Source organism: Durio zibethinus, chromosome 10, assembly GCF_047325235.1.
Source record: "Durio zibethinus cultivar Kanyao isolate XHJ-2024 chromosome 10, ASM4732523v1, whole genome shotgun sequence".
Classification (NCBI taxonomy): Eukaryota; Viridiplantae; Streptophyta; class Magnoliopsida; order Malvales; family Malvaceae; genus Durio; species Durio zibethinus.
This window is the reverse complement of record NC_143171.1, coordinates 7,756,930-7,778,209: the sequence shown is the minus strand read 5'-3', so window position 1 is coordinate 7,778,209 and position 21,280 is coordinate 7,756,930. Positions and strand designations below refer to the sequence as shown.

General features: G+C 33.0%; 3 protein-coding genes and 1 pseudogene across 4 annotated transcripts; 2 read left to right on the top strand and 2 right to left on the bottom strand.

Annotated features, from left to right (window-relative positions):
* The first annotated feature begins 5,231 nt into the window (after positions 1 to 5,231).
* Positions 5,232 to 8,838, top strand: LOC111291858 (syntaxin-112-like; annotated as a pseudogene). Its single transcript, XR_016345466.1, has 7 exons — positions 5,232 to 5,490; positions 5,594 to 5,665; positions 5,836 to 5,895; positions 5,993 to 6,087; positions 6,420 to 6,489; positions 6,646 to 6,771; positions 7,719 to 8,838. The product of XR_016345466.1 is annotated as a syntaxin-112-like (transcript).
* Positions 8,839 to 9,620: 782 nt separating this feature from the next.
* Positions 9,621 to 11,523, top strand: LOC111291855 (Tetratricopeptide repeat (TPR)-like superfamily protein). The gene has a single exon (XM_022883952.2). The coding sequence runs from the start codon at positions 9,655 to 9,657 to the stop codon at positions 11,521 to 11,523; it is 1,869 nt and encodes a 622-aa protein (XP_022739687.2). The 5' UTR covers positions 9,621 to 9,654.
* Positions 11,524 to 11,541: 18 nt separating this feature from the next.
* On the bottom strand, positions 11,542 to 14,918 carry LOC111291856 (putative glucose-6-phosphate 1-epimerase). Its single transcript, XM_022883953.2, has 10 exons — positions 14,730 to 14,918; positions 14,522 to 14,635; positions 14,195 to 14,308; positions 13,935 to 13,986; positions 13,380 to 13,517; positions 13,087 to 13,185; positions 12,749 to 12,846; positions 12,219 to 12,326; positions 12,056 to 12,137; positions 11,542 to 11,789 (listed from the first exon to the last, which is right to left on the bottom strand). Exons 1-10 carry the CDS (start codon positions 14,795 to 14,797, stop codon positions 11,724 to 11,726), a joined length of 939 nt encoding a protein of 312 aa, XP_022739688.2. The 5' UTR covers positions 14,798 to 14,918; the 3' UTR covers positions 11,542 to 11,723.
* Positions 14,919 to 15,314: 396 nt separating this feature from the next.
* LOC111291857 (laccase-11-like) lies at positions 15,315 to 17,767 on the bottom strand. The gene is made up of 6 exons (XM_022883955.2): positions 17,576 to 17,767; positions 17,321 to 17,472; positions 16,991 to 17,235; positions 16,741 to 16,869; positions 15,649 to 16,572; positions 15,315 to 15,565 (listed from the first exon to the last, which is right to left on the bottom strand). Exons 1-6 carry the CDS (start codon positions 17,681 to 17,683, stop codon positions 15,435 to 15,437), a joined length of 1,689 nt encoding a protein of 562 aa, XP_022739690.2. The 5' UTR covers positions 17,684 to 17,767; the 3' UTR covers positions 15,315 to 15,434.
* Positions 17,768 to 21,280: the final 3,513 nt, after the last annotated feature.

Sequence of the window (21,280 nt, the reverse complement as noted above, 5' to 3'; positions counted from 1 at the left end):
TTTTAACTAATATAATATAACTTATTTATAACTTACTTGTGTATGTCACTTGATCTATACTTTTTTCACCATCAAACTTAACTTGACAACCATCTATCTCTATAAGTTCTTCACCATCTACATTAACGATTTAAATTTAAATAAAAATAATAAAGAAATTTTTTATTTAAAAAATTATTTATTCACACAATGAATATAATGCACCTTGTGAGGAATAATCAACATAATTTTCAAGATGAAAAGTTGAATTAAAGTTTAAATCTGCCTGAGTCGTAGTTAATGGACACGTCGAGCTAAATGGCAATCTTAAAGAGGAATTAACAGGAGTAAAATATGTATAAAAATCTTCTCTTGACATCATTAATGGTTGCGAAGTTGGTAACAATGGTCTTTTTGCTAATTGCATTGTTATTTGAGATGTTTGAGTCTTGATTGGAATAGAAGGTAATTCCATCGATATTAGTGGTGTTGATGGAATGACTATTGTTTGTCTCAAATATTGCCATGAATTATGTTATGTTACTGAACTATTACCAGTAGAGGTGACCAATAAAGGTGACTCATTAGCAAATCTGATAATATTTGGACAAATATTCTCTATATTCGTTTGGGATAATCAAATTGGATTCATTAGTCGAATTGGTGCTGAAATGGTCGATGATGAAGCAATTGAAATGGAATAAGTTTGTTGATTTCCAAACAAAGAGTTACGTGAACAAACATTTCTCTTAGTTTCACATTGTTGTTAAATATCATGTCTTCTTTGCTTACGTTCTTTTGATTCCATTGACCTATTTAAAACTTTAAATTAAAAAATGTAATTGAAAAATAAAATTATTTTTAGATAATGTATGTATACGTCATATATCACAAAATCTATCTATATGTCTAACTTTCTATTTATTTATCAGTGTGCATGTGAAATAGGATTATGAATGACCATGCAGATTTTTTCATATTTAATAAAAAAATAAAAAAAATATATAGCAAAGTTAGCTTATAACATACCTTGTGTTGATTTGTCAAAAATGAGATAATTATGAAGGTAGATTGAAAATCTACACATAAAAATTAATCTTTAATTCAACTCAATAAGCAATTAGGTAGATTATAAAATAAAGACAAATGAAAAAAAATATTGTTAACATTTAAAGACAACCTAATGACAAAAGAACAAATTTTTATTATAAACAATATAAATAACTAAATGATGCATAACATCAGGTGATGAAGACAATAATTTTCATATATTTATTGAATTTATAAAATAAACATTAAAAGAAAAATAAAAATAAAGTTAATATGTAATATGATTATTCCAAATACTATCTTAAAAAGGCTTATACTTGCTACTAACACTATCTTCATCACTTGCATAATCATTTTTATCATCAATTATTTTTGAAGGATCATGGTCAACCTTCATCAATTATAATTGTTTTTCTTTTCGGACTCAGAGTATTTTGCAATTTATCCAACTCTTCCTTTGCAAGTTTTGGAGCAGTTTGTCCACAAAATGGCGAAAAGTCGCTAAATACAAGAACTTTTCTTGGCTTAAAGGTATAATTTGGAAAAGTTTTCCTTTGAAGATAATAACTCATCTGGCTGCTAGTTATTTTTTCTTCTTCTGATGATATCTCTTCAAAATTCTTTTTGTCACAAATTTTCTTTTTTAAAATATTTTAATCCATCTGATTCATTAAATTTGTGAAAAAAAAAAGTTAGTATAATTATTTAAATATTAATCCCTTGAGTGATTTTCTATCAAGGGAATAAATATACTATTTTTTTCAATAAAAAAATCATAACCAAATATTTTGATAAAAGTTTGAAAATATATGCTTTTATATATTAAAAAAGATTTCATTTTTTTGCAAGAGTACATAATTTCAACCCATTTCACTTTCAATCACTTGAAGTAGCAAGCGACCTACCATCTTTTAAGATAAACATATTTATTGAGATTAATTTCTATATTGTTTTTAAATCATAATAAAAACACAATATCATAGATGAGTTATAGGTAGATTTACAATGATTAAAACAAATAAAAGTTAAAGATTAATTAAGGGAAAAAAATTACCTGATTAAGTCAATGTCAAAGACAAATATAAAAGGCTTACATACGGAACCTATAAAATATAACAATATTATTACTCTAACTTTACACTTTGTAAAATATAGTATGTACTAAAACTTAAACTTAAAAACAAATTATGAAATATATTAAGATAAAACTACAATTGATATTTTAAAATTTTAAAGGATATTTAAAATTTTAAAGGATATTATCTAAATAATTAGAAATTAATTTTAAAAGAAAAAAGATATATCATATTTGATAAAATTCAAAAAATAAACAAATACTTAAGAAATAAAAAATATTCAAAATTTATCATACATATATTTGAAACATAGTATATCAATATTGAATCCATAAACAAATTTCATAATAAATCATACTAAATATTCATTAAGCTTTGTTCTTAATTAGTACATATCACTTTTCTAATAACGGGAATGGAATCTAAAAATTCCTTTGATAGTTTTACTTTTACATTTCTTATCCATGGATATCCAAGACTTTTTTTTTTTTTTTCTATTTCGAAGGCTTAAGCAAACAACAAGGGTTGCATTCCTCCTTGCTCCCATTCTCACATAATCTGTCATAAATTTCTTAATCAATGTTTTATAGTTGGGATGCCTCGTCCAAAACTCATGTAAAAGATTCTTTTGTGTAGGGGTTAAAGTGTATCTTTCAACAATTGATATTTCTTTTCATCTTTCTTAATGAACATATATCCAGACCATATCAATTCCTGAATCATGTGATTGACCTTGATAATATGCTTCACAATATCATTATCATTCGAATCCATTCAATATTGTGATTATTCCTTCATCAATCTTATAGCTTTCAAAAAATATGCCTCAGTTCTCATAACGATGAAAGTTTTAATGATAACAGTTATAATTTTTTGTAATGCATTAATTAAAAAAATGGTTTATTGATTTATGGCATGCGTATAAGTTTAGTTAATTGCAAGCACAAAAGATCACATGATAAGAACTTCTCTTATAGTATTATTTATAAAAGATTTATTCATGAATAAAAATAAGATAAAAGGAAAACTTAATTCTTAAAAATATTAGTCAAATATAAATGATAAGAACTTCTTTGCTTAGAAATTAATTACCAATTTCACTATAATTTGAATCTAACCTAAGCTCAAAGTAAGTTAACTACAAAACAATTATTTATTTTTAAATTAAATACCCTCATATGCTTTATTTTTAAATTAATTTTTTTAATATACTTTAAAAGATATATATTATATTGTTACTTTCTAATGAAATCTAAATGAAACGAGATAATTTTCTTATAGTTAAATAAGCACATCTTTTAAATTTTACTCTTTCTAAAAAATAAAATAATTTAGGCTTTTTCTGGTTTGACTAGATAGTTTGGACCAGGCCATAAGTTGTTGATTGATAAACTAAATCCCTAAGAGCCCAGTGCTTATAAAATTTTAAAAAAAGAAACCCTAATTTTCCTTTTAATCAATATCCTCCCAAAATCCCAATTTCAAAGCTCTGAAAATCTTTTAAAATTAAAATTTAACTCGAGACATGCTATCACATCCAATTCATCAAAGAAGAAGTAGAGAGCAAAATGAAAGTCACGTGCATAAAAATGGCAGCCTCATCGCCAGCCAGGATGAAAAATGCCACAGAAACAACCACGAGGACAACTACGATGGGTACAACTGTTGCTATTGCTCTCAGCTTTTTACTTGGTTTCCGATGGATTCTGTCAATAATACTTTTATCTGATATTACATTAGTCATTATCACATATAACCATTTAAAAATAATAAGTTAGAATACTCACACTTATCTTCTTTTCTTTAACATTTTTTTATGACAAAAAAAAATTTTATCTTATGTAATTGTGATAACTCTTAGAAGTAATAAACTTGCTTCTTTATTGGCAAAGTGGCTATGCCTTGACACAAGTTCATACTTTGCCCACTATTTTCATTTTTTCATCCAGTAAATCATGCCCCAAATTATATGTATAAAAAACAAAATACTTATCAAGGCTTCAAACAATAATATATATATATATTTTATTTAAGCAGTTCATGAGTAACATGATTAAAGATTTATTACTTGTTTAACATGAAAAACATAAATTTTATTTTTATTTTTTTGCCATAATGAAACATATAAAATATTTTTTTGTGGGTACATGTAAGATAAAAACATATATATAATACATATTTAGATTAATTGTCCCCAAATTTATATGCATTAATATTTCACAATTTAATTTAGTTTGTTATAGTAATTAAATACTCATATTTATTGTAGATAAAATAAAAAAGATAAATTATTTTAAAATTGATTTTAAATTAAGATAAAGTGATATATATGATAAAAGAATTTCATTAGAATTTAAATTGATTTTTGATTAAAATATAAAATTTTAGATAATTTAATAATTTTTAAAATATATTTTTTATAAATAATTTAAAATTAATAAATATTTTATGTGTCATCATAATGAAAAGTTTTAAGATTTATCTTACGTGTCGAAAAAAAAAAACTGTTCACGTAAGCGTTCATGTCAACAATTATTATCTGCTAATTATGTATGTTATAATATAATATATATCTATATATGATTTGATTTGATTTGATTTTTTTATTTAATTCAAATTAAATTTAAATATTAAATTAAATTAAATTTAGATTAAAAATAAATAATTAAAAAATTAAATTGAATTAAATTATATATTTTTATTAATATTTATATATTTCAAATTTTTATAAAATAAAAACAATTATTTTATATTTAAATCTATTTAAATATATTAAAAATTATATAAAAATAATATATAAAAATAACAAATTTAAATTTAAAAATGGATAAATTAACTCTAATCTATAATATTTAATTTAAATCAAATCAAATCATTTAAATTTTAAAAATTTATAATTGTATGTATTATAAATAAATAAAATCATTTCATTGGATACGAATTATTATCACATGACGGGAATCCAGAATCACCATACGACAACAACAACAGCTACTACTACAACCAGATTAGGTAGATACATAGCTACCTGAAAGCTGAAACCGTCCTACCAGACAACCCACAGCCTTCCTTTCTAAGTTATAAACCCAAGAAAAAGATTGAAGTCGTCCAGGTTCGGTGTACCTAATCCAAGTCAACAATATATATGTATTTTCTCGTGACCTGCAAACTGAAACTTTAGAAAAAGCAGAAGAGAAAAAAGGTTGTCTCTCTTTAAGTTCGTTCGTTCTGTTTCTGTTGTCTGATATAGATGACGATATTGGAAGACCTAAATGATCAATCAACTTTGGTGAATCCAAAACTATCGCCACCAAATTCATATGGTGCCGTCGTTCTTGGTGGCACCTTCGACCGCTTGCACGACGGCCACCGCCTCTTCCTCAAAGTAAACCAACATCTCTGTTTTTTCTATTATTATTATTGCTTGTGTTTAACTATATTTCTTCATCCGAATATGAATGAAAGAAACAAATTTGTGTTGGAAATAGTTAGCAGTGGAGCTGGCCAGGGATCGAATCGTGGTGGGTGTTTGTGATGGTCCCATGTTAACCAAAAAACAGGTGACTTTACTAATTTTTACATGAATTGGTTGGCTTTTCACTCTAGACTATAATCCCTACAATTGCATGAAATAATTGAATCCTAACCTTGATTGCTTTCTTTAAATAGAAAAAGAGAAAAGATCTTTCATTAGTTGTAGTAATCCTTTTTTTTTTTATTATTTTAATAGTTCGCTGAATTGATACAACCCATTGAAGAAAGGATGCGTAATGTTGAGAATTACGTCAAGGTATGAAATGAAACTATAAAGGAATATTTTTATCCGAAAAAATATAAGACATTGAAAGGGTATTGGGGTTATAATAATTTTGCTTATATTTCTGCAGTCTATCAAGCCAAAGCTGGTAGTGCAAGTTGAACCAATTACAGATCCTTATGGACCTTCAATCATTGATGAAAATTTGGAGGCCATCGTTGTCAGGTTTGTCATTGACTAAACGTGTTATTAGTTATCTAAGATAAGGATACAAAACAGCCGATTTTCTGAGAGAAAGAGAGTTGTTTGGTAATTTTGTTCACATGAATACTTTGCTTTTGGTTCTTGTGCTTTGAACTGCAAAAAAATCGGGCGGCCTTTTTATCCCATTGCTGCACTGGTCCTTGCAGTTTCAGTTTTGTTTTTCATTTTTGGTTTTGCTCCGTTTGGCAATGAATTAAATCTGTGATTCAGCTGTATTTGTAAAAGTGCAACAGCAAGAGATGAAGTACTTTAAATTAATCCTTGATAATGCTAGTTGAGTGGTTTCTTGACAGCAAGGAGACAGTACCGGGTGGAGTATCAGTTAATAGGAAAAGAGCTGACAGAGGCCTTTCACAGTTAAAGGTTTGTTTTTCTCTGGTTGATTTTTGTGCTGTAGGTAGGATTTGTATGTAATATACTATTTCTGATATTGACTTTGAAGTTGAGGTGAGAAATTTTCTTTAGAATTTCACAAAATTTGTCAAAACATTAGTCTTTAATATTGTGAATGTTCTGCAGATTGAAGTCGTAGATCTAGTTTCTGAAGAATCTGGTGGAGGCAAGTTGAGTTCAACAACATTAAGGAAGGTTGAGGCTGAGAAGGCCAATAACCAATGGTCTGCCACAAACTTGATATTGATAAATTGATATGCTATCAATGGCTGCAAGAAAATTTATATATGTTTTTGTTCCTTGATAATTAGTCAGTCGAGTATTTGTACCTTGATAATTATGTTTTACGCGATGTGTTTGAGCATCCAAGATGATTACTTGGAGAAAAATGAATAGACTTAATACTATCATAGCACTAAAATATTGATTGAGATGCATGGTGGTGAACAATTTTGATAGCAGACAGGAAACTGTTACGATTTTTTGAACGAATTTTGTTGCTGTCATGGTAATCAAAGAAAGAACTCTAATTTTAAGAAAAGAGATCTTACTAAACTCAAACATTTAGTATTAACTGTTAACAAGTCATGTGAAGCTAATTTTCCATTCCCTACTGCAGTCGACATTCAAAGGCCAATGAAAACAAAGTTAAAAATAATAGGTGAATGATTGATACAAAACGGTTGCGTTTAATGTGTAACCTATTCTGGCGGACTTCGATTGCCTCTCCCAAAATCCAACGGCTATCCTCTGATAAACGAAAATTTAAATTCCGTAAATGCAGAATCCCGTTTCCTGATTCACTTCAAAACTTCCTCATGCAACTGTTTTTCCTTGTTTTGGCCCCAAAAAAAAAAGAACAGAACTTTATTTTTTTCTTTGTATTTTGCTTTCGATCATTCACCTCCAAACCCCATAAACTTGCAGAGAAAAAGGGATACAGAGAAGGATTCTTGGCATTTTAGGAAGGCTTTGAACACTTAACAGAGAAGAGCTATGAATTCTCCTTGGTTTTCTTGGAATCCCAATTTCAGTTTTCCTTCATTATGGGTTTTTTTTTACCTTAAAAAAGTTTTCACTTTCTTTATTACTAGTTTTGACTTTATTCAAGCAATTGTTTTCCTGAGTTTGTCTCGGTCTCCATGGTGGATTTAGACACCTGAAGATCTGTTTAAAAGAAGATAACCAAGAATCTCTAGAGCTTTATCCAAAGAAGGGTTAGTTTCTCTTCTTTTACAAGCCAGTGTGTTTTCATGTTTTTGGGTTTTTCACCCGGAAACAGTTTTCAGTTTCTATTCTTGATTGTGTTTTGCAGGAGGGTTTTTCGTAAAATTCTTCCAAAGATGAATGATCTGATGAGTAATTCGTTCTTAAGTTATCTAGAACTGAAGAAACAGGCAGAGAAAGACTTGGAAGCCGATCTTGATATGGAAAAAGGCCTAGGCCAACTCCAACCCACAGATGAAAAGAACCTCTCTCAGTTCTTCCAAGAAGTGGAATCAATCAAGATCACAATGGAAGAGATTACCAATCTCGTGTTTGATCTTCAAACCCTTAATGAAGAAACCAAGTCCACCCACAGCGCCAAAGTTCTTCGAGGGTTAAGAGATAGGACGGAATCAGACACAGTTTCCATTCTTAGAAAAGCAAAGGTTGTCAAGGCAAGGTTTGAATCACTCGACAGATTCAACGTAACCAACAGGAGATTATCAGAAGCGTATAAAGAAGGGGACCTGTGTTGATCGAACCAGGATTTTAATAACCAATGGTTTGAGAGTTAAACTTAGGGAAATGATGAATGATTTTCAGGTCTTGAGGGAAGAGATTTTATCAGATCATAAAGAAGATCTCAAGGGAAGATACAATAATGCACCGGCGAGCTACCGAGTGAAGATGTGCTTGAAAGGTGGTTTCAGGCGGTGAAAATGTTAAGTTATTTGCAGAGAAAGGGGAAATGTATTTGAGGAGCAAGGCATGAAGCACTGATGGATATTCAGCGAAGTTTGCAAAGGCTGCATCAGCTGTTCCTTGACATGGCTGTTCTTGTTGAGGCACAAGGGGAAAATATGCATGGTATTGAAGAAAATGTTGCCGATGCAGGTGATTTTATCTGTGGTGGAACCAATAGCCTTTTCTGTGCAAATCAAATGAAGAAGAAGAAGAAGAAGAAGGCATGGGCATATTGGGTTTGGGCCGTTGGACTGATTATAATTCTAGTTTGCATTATTTCTATGTTAGTTTCCTGAGAAGCACTAGAGCAGCTAACGTTTTGGGCACTTAAAAGTGGCTTGTTGCTGTTAAGGGGTTCTAGGTCTATAAATTCGTTCATCATTTGTCTTCTGATCAAAGTTTTGTCATCATTTTCATTGACTTATTGTTATTTTGGTTCTGTTGTCTGACAATAATGCCCATGGAGATTGGAATTGCTTGGTTGAGTTGGTCTCAAATTTGGAGACTGCTCCTCTTTCTTAGTTGCTGGCTGTGTCTGTTTTCCTTCTGGTTTTGATTCTGTTCAATTGATCACTTTCCTGTAATACCCACCTAATGGGGCACCAGTGTTGGTTTATTTGATGGTTTCAACATTTTTAATAAATGTTACTGTGCTATAATTTCAGAATTCATCAGTTTGTAATTCATGTCCAATTTATTTTGAATCAGGCTTCTGCCTTTCTAATAAGTAAGTTTTTGTAGTATGATACTATTACTGTAAAAAAAATGTACAAAACATTACTGAGCAAGGGGCCTAGATTAAGAGCATCATAAATTTGGTCGTCATGGAAGCCTAGATTACTGAACCATTGATTCTCAATGGTTTTGGGCCTGAACTTCTAGGGCGGCCATTAGCATGCACCTGAATGGTAAGATCCTAGTTACAGCTAAAACTTACTTTGGCTATATCGCGATGCTTTGACTCGTGGTTCGAACTTCAGTTTGCAAAGGCGATAGCTTGGCGAAATGTCGAACAGGGACCACATAAAGGAATCAGCAAGACTGTAGGAAAAAGATATGAAAAGGAAATGTAACGATATTCCTATCAAGTAACCAAAAACCTTATCTACATTCGTAAATTAAATTGAAGAAAGAAACTGTTGTTTATCACCTTTGTTCTAAGGTCATTGCCTCATTAACCAATAAATGCCATCCATCACTCTATCTCCAACAAAGCAGCTCTCCCTGGAATTAAATGCCACCCAGACCCCATCTCTGCTTGAACGATGTTCGAAAATGGAGGAACTCAAGCGGATTCATGCACACATGTTCAAAACAGGTCTTGTTGCAGATACCATCTTAGTAAGCAAAGTCCTTACTTTCTGTGTGTCTCCGAAATATGGTAATCTAGAATACGCCCAGATGGTTTTTGATAGAGTAAACAGACCCAATACTTTCATGTACAATGCCATGATTAAAGGATATGCAAAGAGCAACAAACCAGAAAAAGCCCTTCTTCTATATCAGCATATGCTGTATGTTTCAGTTCCACACAATTCCTACACTTTTCCGTTCTTGCTTAAAGCGTGTTCCAGTTTGTCAGCCATGGAAGAAACCAAGCAAATTCACGCTCATGTCATAAAGTTAGGTTTTGCCTCGGAGGTTTATGCCACAAATTCCCTGCTTCATGTCTATGCAACATCCGGCAGCATCAATGCTGCACGTCTGCTCTTTGACCAGGTCTCTGAACGAGACATTGTTTCTTGTAACACAATGGTTGACGGCTATGCAAAGTGTGGCAAGATGGAAATTGCATATGAAATTTTCAAGGACATGCCAACAAAGAATGTCATTTCTTGGACAACTATGATTTCTGGCTATGTTGGGGCGGGCATGCATAAGGAAGCCTTGAATTTATTTCATGAAATGCAGACTGAAGGTGTCAAACCTGACAATGTTGCCCTGGCAAGCACTCTTTCTGCTTGTTCATGTCTTGGAGCACTGGATCAAGGGAGATGGATTCATGCATATATTGACAAAATAGGAATTGAGATTGACCCAATCTTAGGCTGCGTTCTTATAGACATGTACGCAAAGTGTGGTGACATGGAAGAAGCTTTAGAACTTTTTAAGAAAGTGAAGAAAAAAGAAGTCTCTTTGTGGACTGCACTAATTTCTGGATTTGCAATTCATGGCCGTGGAAGAGAAGCACTTGACTGGTTTGAGAATATGCAAAAAGAAGGAATCAAGCCAAACCATATCACTTTTACTGCAATTCTGACAGCATGCAGTCACTCAGGACTGGTTGATGAAGGAAAATCATTGTTTGAGAGCATCAGCAGAGTTCATAAATTGAGCCCAAGAATTGAGCATTATGGGTGCATGGTTGATCTGCTAGGCCGAGCAGGGTTCTTGAAAGAAGCAAAGGGATTGATTGAGAAAATGCCTGTAAAACCAAATGCTGTTGTTTGGGGAGCACTGCTCAATGCCTGCCGTATGCATAGAAATGTTGAATTAGGTAAAAAGATAGGGAAAATCCTGGTTGAAGACGATTCAGACCATGGTGACCGGTACATTCACTTGGCAAGCGTTCATGCGGCAGCAGGGGACTGGGACCAAGCAGTTCAAACAAGGAGGCAGATGAAAGAACGAGGGGTTTCCAAACTTCCTGGGTGCAGTGCAATTAGTCTGAATGGGGTTGTCCATGAATTCTTAGCCGGAGGTCGGTCCCACCCACATACAACAGAGATTTACCACATGTGGGACAATATTGCTGAAAGACTTAAAAAGGAAGGATATAAACCTGCATTGCAGAATCTACTGCTTGATCTCGAGGATGAAGCCAAAGAAATGGCAATCAATCAGCACAGCGAGAAGCTTGCTATTGCATTTGGATTACTTAGAACTAAACCAGGGACGACAATTAGAATTTTCAAGAATCTTCGGATATGTGAGGACTGCCACACGGTAACAAAACTTATCTCAGAGATATATGATAGGGAGATTGTCATGAGGGATAGAACCAGGTTTCACATTTTTAGGAATGGCAGCTGTACTTGTGGAGATAAATGGTGAGGATGGAGAGAACACCGCTTTATCAACTCACTCATTAATACAGAAACTTGAAATTACATTGTTAAGGAACTTGGAATAGTTCATGTAGCTTGTAAGCTTTGCTAAACAGAAATCAAAAGGTTTGCCTCCAAAAAATAAAAAACAAGGGAGTGCACTTATTATGTAAACTTCAGAAACTGTACAATCTACACTTCAGCAGTTCAGCCAATGCTGAGGTGCTGTTTAGCTATCCATAATTGTTTGGGCTCTAGCTGAACGGTTCCAATCTGAGTGGCCATAAATAAAAAGAAAACATCAATTTGGAAATAAACAGTAGATGCCAAGCTTATTAGGAGGGCCATCTGAAAAAGGACTTCAGTCTCTCCTTAGAAATAAAAGAAGTTTTAAACCATTTGATAGGATTTTTTGGAGTAAGAATATAGTGACTGTCGCTGACTGAACCCTTATTAGCAACCAAAAAAGTTGAATCAAGAATATAAACCCAACTTCCACCAAGTTTATCCACTTACTATTGAAGAGAGTATCTAAGTACCTTTGCATTTTCAACACAAACAAAATCTTTGTAACATGCTTCCATCTGCAGATGTGGGTTCCATAAAACAGCATCTGACCAACTGCAAGGGCAAAGCAGAAAGATGAGGAAAATTTTGACCCAACTCTAATAAAACAGAGATGTGAGACTTGGACTTGCGTACTTTGTATTCCGGATGGATATTACATCACCTAAGCCATTATCAAGGTGCACCTCATCAGGAGCATCCAAGTAAATGCAATCTACAAATCCAGGAAAAGTGATGACATCCCTGAGTTGTAAATAAAACAGTTAGAAAATGCAGCAAAATTGTTTTCATAAGAATCTTTAACACTCATATTCTCAGATAAGTTGGCTAAAAAGTATAAATATGAAGACAGAGTTGATATTAAAAGTAAGAACACCTAAAAACTACAATTTATTTGGTCTTAAGTACAATTGTAGTAAGGAATTGAAAGATTTGCGTAACAATGTTAATCCTTCAACATTCAAAAATCAATATCAAGATTTAGATAAAATCAATGAAATAAAGATTGTTTGAGCTTGGAAAAATTTACAATTTGATCAAGTTAGGAACTTAGTCATTGTTATAAAGAAGATCCTCATGAGATCTTAATAAGCTCTCTCAATAACACCTATAGTTCAAATACTGAAGTTAGCCTCCAATAATAATTCTGTGCATAATGCACTGACCTTTCCTCCCTACCCTCAATCGGATTCTTTGGATCTGGATCTTTATTCAGAGTTTTGCACCCTTTCAAACCTTTCACAGATACCCCTGTTATAGATGCCTGCATCAAAATGTCCAACATCAATTTCTAACTAGCTTCATTCAAGTTTAAATGCCAAGCAACTCAATTATAATGCATAAGATATAATATTGTGCTGTTTTCCTTTTTCCCATGCAAATAATTCTAAATTCCTTTTTTTCATTATCACCAAAAAAAATCCACATTCCTATACAAAGAAAATGCTAATTTGGGCATGCTAGAAGAAATGCATCTACCAACCATGGAATTATAGGTACTTACACGAAAATATGAATGCAAAGCACTGCTGAATGAAAATGGCTTCTTGTCTGTGTTTGTAACTATTAGTTCAGTGGAAATGCTCTTTGTATTTAGAATGACCTGAAGAAACAAAAAGGAACAAACTGCCAATTCAATTAGTAAGCACAAACTACAATTACAAAGGTGAATCAACATATCTCATCTGGACTATTCCAGTACCTTTAAACTAACACAAAAAATAGCTTAGAAACTTCTGTTGTCATAATGCAGAATATCATTGCCCTGCCCATACTGGTGAGTAATCAATTACAAACCTTATATCTAGCCTGAAAACTGAAATCCCACATGGCACGGCTATAAGGACCATCTTTTAACTCAAGAGTTACAATAGGATTCCCTTCCACGTTTTCAGACTCCACAAGCGACCAATCCATATTCCTTGCAAATCCATGCTGTGAATTACATAAACATTTCCACAATTCAAACAAAACTAGAAGATATAATATATTAAAACATAAAATAATAGTAGTTTAATTGTTCCTTTTCTTTTTCTGGATGGTCTTTTGCAGGTATAAACTAAAGACGATAGACTGGAAAGAATCATTCAGATTGACTTCAGGGCAGTATAATACTACCCTCCAGATCCTAGCACCATTCTCAAAAAGAGGATGGAAACTTGAGGTAAAATATGGCACTCTGTCAGGGTCATAGTTGCACCACTAACCGGTCCTCAGACCATGTCAAATGTCACATGATAAACAAAAGGAACCCATAAATAGGAAATGCAGTAAGATTATTTAAAGCTACTAGGGGTAAATGAAGGCAATTAGCGGATATTAGAATTTTGAAGCACAATTAGAAGGGCATACCTGCTGCATTGGGCCAGGTCCAAACTGTGGGAAACAATGTGGAATACCTCCGCTATCCAAATAGTAAAAAACACTGTCAGTATCTGAAACATTCCAAATTATTATTACTAAAATCGATCTCTTGCCCCAAAAAACAACCATAATCTACTTGTAATCAGCTTAATTCTACAAGCTTTACCAAACATTAGATTCATCTAACTTTTCAAATGCATATTTTGAAATAGCTAAAATCAAAGTAATGAAAGAGGTGCAGCAATAACCTGATTGGCTTCTTTTTGTTAAATACAGCATCAGGCCGCACAAAAAGAAGGTCTCTCCCACTTGGGACTTTCCAAGATGTAATGCAACCACCAAATAGATAAATCTCAGCTTCACTATAACACCAAAAAGAAAAACCCAAACATTCAATCCATCAAGGTCCAAGCAAGTATATCAAACCATTCATTTCAGACCCATATCAATAAAAAAAAATTCCTCACCAATTAAAGCAGAAAACTTGGGAGTTAAATGAATTTGAAAAAGACCCAGAAAAGAAAATTTTACAAGAATGTAGAATTTTTTTCAATATTTAAAGATTTGAGGTTTACCTGCCATGATCAGAAGTGAGCACAAGCTTGGGTAAATTGCCTTCCCCTTGTGTTATTTTGACACCCACAGAAACAGCTTCCTGGTTTGATGTTGCAAAATCCATGCCCGAGTATCTGCAGAAGAACATGAACTAAAGGATTGAAACTTTTGAAGTTATCTAAGTACGCATTGTTCTCTTTGAAAACATGAGAGAAAACAGAAACTAACCGCTTGGTGGGGCGTAGATTAGGAGAGTTTAAGGAAGGGACAGAGAATAGCATCGAAACCATCGCCATTTTCTTCGATTTGTAAGCAGAAGGGTCAGCGCCAGATGTGAAGTGATAATGGATATGACGAGAAAGCAAGTCACTTTGAAACCAAGCTTTGCAGGCGTTGGAGTCTCCAGCCTTTGATCGTTTTTGTCGTCATGGTATGTTCGTAAATATTCGCATATTCTTCTTTTTTTTTTTTTAGTTCACTTTTCGGATTTTTTACTTTTTTGGGTTGTTGAGGACAATGGGCAACTGGGAGCCCATGATCATTTGGGATTTTCTCTCTTTTATGGGCCCACCTGAGTGGCTGTCCACATTTCTTTTGGATTTGGCTTTGTTTTTGTTTTGGATTTTCAACATTCAGTCAAGTTTTTCTTTTATAAAATTTCACGTTGAAAGTTGAGAAATTCAGTCTCTCAAAAATGGAAAAAAGAAAAAAAAGAAAATAATAGGGAAAACTTTAAAATAATCATTTGCCTTTTCAATAATTCATTGCAAATTCAACTACACACAACTCAATCATGAAACTTTTCATGGAGTTTATTACAGTTGTAGTATCAAACAATTAGAACTTTCACAATTTCTACCTTGAATTAAATTTGGTTTATACACAAAATTTTTTTTGCTGTTGTTGTTGATCTTTGACAAACTTTTCAAACAGTTAGCATGATGGCAAATCCTTGGGTGGAGGCAGAATTGATTGATCAGCTCCCGGTCCATCTTCAACCACAAATGCCATTTTCAATCCCCACCCAGTATGGAGCTCCAAATGACAATGCATAAACCAAACACCTAAACCAGGAAAATAACATAAATTATTAATCATATGGATTTTAATCCTAGTGTATCAAATTTTGTTTTGTTAAAATAATTACCAGGATTGTCTGCTTTAAAGCGAATGGCGGTCCAACCCCCGGTGGGAACTCCAACTGTGTTCCTTTCAATAGGATCAACCAAATTGTACTTGGCTGGGTCTTTGACAGGATCAAAATTTCCTATACCAGTTCCCACGACAAAGAAGTTATAGCCATGGAGATGGAATGGATGTGACTCAACTGTTAGAAGGTTGGTGTCTTGAAGCACTAGCTCGACTGTAGAATTGAAGGCAATCTTGCTAAGTCTTGTACCATGTGCAGTGCCAAGATTGGCTGTAAGGGGTGCACCGGTATAGTTGAATGGCTTAGGAGGTTTGTCAGGGAAATCTGTCCTAAAAACTCCTTTCATATTGAAGTAATGAGCTTGGAGAAGCCCAACTTTGGGCATCACGAAGGAGATGTTGTTCAAGGAGGCTAGGAGTTTTGTTCCGTTTAAGCATGTTGGGCAAGGATCTTTGCCAAAACCAATTGTGTAGAAGAGTTTTCGATCAACTTTAAGGGGCACATTTGCAGGAAACTTTACAGAGTTTAAGCTCCTTAGCTTTTTGTTGTAGTTCAAAGTGAAAGCCGTGTCATTAGGAGCTGGTAATTGGGGAAGGGTAGGAAGAACAGTGTTAGGGATTCCTTTGTATTGGACTATTCCTGTTGCTATTTTGTTGTCGGTAGGAAGTGGAACATCCATGAAAGGCCTAGCAGCCATGAAATATCTGCCAGGCAATTGGTTGGCTTGGACAAGAACGTTCGTTGTTTGCCCTGGGGCAATCAGTATAGCTTGAGTGGTGAATGGCTTTGTATAAACTGCATCAACCTCAACCACTGTCATGTCGTGACCAGCGATAGCAAAGAAAAGCTCATCGTTGAGGGCGGCATTGATGATTCTTAGCAAATATGTCTTGCCTGATTCAACCTCCATTGCAAATGTATCTATAAACATTCAGGATTGAACAATGAGCATTACATTTTTCAGCAAAATAGTCTTTAAGGTTCAGCTACCATAACTTGAAAAAATGATTACACAACTTCAAGTGATATACTGATATATTTTTATGTACCGTGGCTTGAAGTCTTTTCTAGATAATTAATTTTGCTTACGTTTCTCAGAACATGGAAAAAGAGGTCCTGGCTTCCCATTGATTGTGTGTGCATCTGACATATTTGGTGGCAAGCCCATGTTAGTTCCTTGCTTGACAAGCTCTTCCACATCAGTATGCCACCATTCGCCTGCGGCATGAACAAACAAAATTTATAGCTAGCTTCAAGATTTACTAAATCAAAAACTCCAAAATTTTCAAGGTCAGAAGGAATTTGTAAAATCAATCAAAATGTCGACCCTAGAACTGACCTAATATTATAATCTGTTCCATGTTTGGCTGTGGGAATGGGAATGGCGTTCCTTGTTTTGGCATGATTACAATTGCTCCATATACTGTAGCCCTCAGCCAAAGAATGTGCGCGTGCCACCACAAAGTTCCCCTCTGCCCTGTCACATTAAAGTCGTAAGTGTAGCTATTCCCAGTCTTAATTGGACACTGAGTTATGTAAGCTGGTCCATCGACCCAACCGTTTCGATGCTGCTTCAATCCATGCCTAAAGAGATTACCGAGCAACACATTATAAGTAGAAGAAATTTTGCTTCAATTTCTTTTCTGCATATAGTTAAATGAAATCCCACCAATGAATGGACATGTTATATTTTGCATGGTTAGTAACATTGACAATAACTCTGTCTCCCTCTCTAGCATAGATCGTAGGCCCTGGAAACCTCCCATTTACAGTTACAATTGGCTTTGCATGACACAATCTGCTAACTTTCTTCACTTGGATCTGTTCAAAAGACAACATAAAGACATCACCAAGTGGAACAGACAAAGAATTACAAAATGAAGTGAATGTAATAAATGAAATGTGCATTTCTGATTTGACTCACATCAAACTGGTACTTCTTTACAGCAGCTTCCGCTGGAAAAGAAATGAATGCAAAGAACCCGGCAAGAAAAAGGGTCATTCTGGAAAGGGAACCACCATGGATAGTCATTTGTCTAGCCAAAAAGTTTTAATTATTCTGTGCTTGTTCGGACAAGACATGAAGGTGAAAATTTGAAGTATTTATACAAAGCTAAAAAAGGGTAACTAAAGGTAGTTTGTCAAGGAGAAGGGAATGCAGCTGATTAGGTAGAAATTGAAAGGGGCTGTCGTATGCCAAAGCTTGTAAGCAAAATACTGAAAGAGACTTCAGGATCATTAACTGGCGTAGAGGCTGAGATTACTACACAAGGAAGAATTGTTTTTGGGGAACTTTCAGAATTCAGGGTGCTTTTTAGTTCTCCCATTTCCGTTTTTCATGGCTTCTCCAATTTGATCTTCATATTATATGAATGAAAGATATATACCAATTACCAACCTAATCCCACATACAATACTAAGCTTTACCATTAAGGAAAAGGAAAACAGTTTTAGGCTTCTATGCTCCAAGGGCACTTTTTAACAACATCCATGGTCATTTCTCCTCGATAAAATGTTTTGGTCAAATGTCATTCTCAATAGGCATTTCTCTTTATTAATCAGTTGCTTCTCATACCTCCAGTGAGTCCTCTGGCAATATCAGAATCTAGCTTTTTACAATGGTTTATCCATTAAAAAGTCATTCAGAAAGGCTTACTTCTAAGCATTTTGTAACATTTCTTTGTAAGGCCAGTTTGCTTATTTTTGGACTCATATCCTTGTTAAGATGCTTTGCTGAGAACCTTTGTATTGCTTGTTACCACACCATTTTCAAAATAGAAGAAATAAAAGATGCAAGAATACCAATCTTAAAGTAAAGGAATGAGATACAAGCATGCAATAGTACTTGAATTCCTGAGTCCATAAGTAGAACCTCTGTTTTGGGATGGATGATCATGAAGAGGGAACTGCTATTACTGCCTAAATTTTCTTTTCTATATTACACTTTCTGCCTCCTTAACTGAGTTGCACTAATAATCACATGTTTAGCTTGCCAAAGGTGCAAATGTGCAGCCAGGAGGTCCCTTCAGCATTTAGCCAAAAAGTGCATATATTAAGAGGCAAAAACTTGACAAGTAGCCTAGCTGCTAAAGAATGGAAGCATTGCCTTGTGAAGTGAAGTTCTCCATGGCAAGAGAAAATGTGCTTTCCCTCTTCTCTCCTCTTGTTCTTCCCACAATGAAACATCAAAATCTAAATGGTTTAAAACTTTATACGTGAATCAGGGAGGTGAATATATAGATCTCTGATTATCGAATTAATCGCTTTTCTACTAATTTAATATAGTACATTTTTTTAACCATTAGAATGAAATTATATCTTAAGTCAAAATAGGTGATAAAATTATTTCAATGAAGGTTATTTTATAAAACAAGTGGTAAAATTATTTCAATAAAGATTATTTTACGAAACAACTATTCATAAAATAACTTTTTTATAAAATAACTGTTTATAAAATACTTATTCAAAAAAAAACTTTTTCACGTAACAATTGTTCTCGGAATAACTTTCTCAATAAACAAGACCAACATTTTTATAAAAAATTTTTGAACTTCAAGAGTTATTCCACGAAATATGCTTCACTAAATGTTATTTTATCAAAAGAAAAAATAAAAATAATCTCGAAATATGACATGATTCTTGGATTAATTTCATTATTGAAATGTTTTGAAGAACTTGATTTGATGGATCAAATATGGAGATAGTTAAGAGGTTTTCTCTTAACATTTTCATAAAATATAAGTGTTTTTCTTTTTCTTACTGTATACTTCTATATTTATTATGCCTATTATTAAAAAGTTAATTAAATTATTATTAAATAATACATTAATATCTTTTATAATGATCAATTCTTCCATTATTTCTATTTAATATTCAAGATATATAATTTTTATTCTTAAAACTTATAAATAAGAGTTTTTACAATTTATCGGAAAACTTTTGGACTTTGACAAATTTCTCACAACTTTCTCTCAAAAAACTTTCTTTACAATAATTTCTTCCTAAATCCTTCCTTCCGCTTTATTCTATTCTTTTTTCAACCTTATTTTATCATCTACTATCACTTGTTTTTGCACTCAATACTTAATAGTTTGTTCAATTTTTCCTTTCTATTATCTCTTGGCATATCTTTTTTTTTTTTTTGTTTATAATGCTTCATCACCTCAACAAAGAACCTGTTTATCAAATTTAGTTTTGACTTCTGATCAAGTAAAGTTATCAACCTTACTATTTATCTCGGACCCTACAATATCGTTTTCTTCCTCCTTTCTTTTTCCTTCCCTAGAAAACTTTTCTCTTCATGCTTTTTGCTTTTCCAAAGCGCGCAGATAAAAGAAGCAAAAGGATTTGATCTTTTCACATGATTCTGCAAATCATAATTCCCCTTTTTTTTTGCCTGATATAGCTTTTTTTCATCTGTAACAAGGCTTCCAATGACAATAAAATTTCCTAATGGCAGCCTGAGTTTTTAGATGGACTTCATCAAAACCTTTGCCATGCTCACTGCTGCCGCACCAAAACCTAAAAAAAAAAAAAAAAAAAAAAAAAACCGACTGCAATGTTAAGGGACGCCAAAAAAAAAATTAAAAAAGAAAAAAAGAAAGACCCACTCAATCTCATAGTCTAAGCAGAATCTTGTTGATCAATGCATTTACAACTCATAAATAAGCAAGTTATATTTTTCTTGTCCTACTGAAAAACATATAGAATCATCAATATTTGACCACACAGAAAAATATCGATGATCGGTCGCCTGCGGTATTTTAGCTAGGTCAGCTGGTTAGGTTAGGTCGTTGTCATTTGACTTACACTTGAAGGATCCAAGTCACAGATTTCAACCTATTTTTCAACCTATTTTTCGCCGTGCGACAGAAATCACATGCACGATTACACAAATCGATGTGCTTCAGCTTTGACCATATAAAAAATGAGGAAAATTAAATTTAAGTATTATCTTTCAATCATACAGATACTAACCTTTGATTTTTTTTTTTTTCAAAGATGAATAGCAATCGACCAAACCAAAAAGGACGAGGAAGAAAAAATTGCAGACACGAGGGCAATAAAAGTATATATACAGGCAACAAGACGATTAATGAAAACAAAGATTCACATAAACAGCCAAAGAATTTTCAGACAAAACTTGAATTAGTTATAATGAAAGATGTTTAGTACCTGCTTAATCAATAGCCATAACTTTACAGAGACAGATTCCAGACACGGGTTTTTGTCGCTTTTTGCAAAACAAGTTTTCCCACAGCTTTGTCAAGATCCAGCAACAAATTTAAGACAGTTCTGCATTTGTTACTTGTATAACGTTTTAATCTTTCATTCTCTTTATTTTAAAAATTAAAAGTATGTTCGATTTAAACTTATTTTTGGAATGATAATTCATAAATTTTATCTATGATTTTTTGAATCTGGTGATTGGTTGCTTGCTCGAGTCTAACTAGGTAATGGATTTGAAAGTTGGAATGACATGTAATTAAAGGAATGGCCAAAAAGTTCCAGAGGCAAGATTCGGAACATGTTTCGACTCTTTTAAGTCTGTAATGTGTAATGGGTAAGAAAACGTGAAGAGATTAGAGGGATAAAGAATGGGAAAGAGTAAAATGAAGGTTTAGAATTA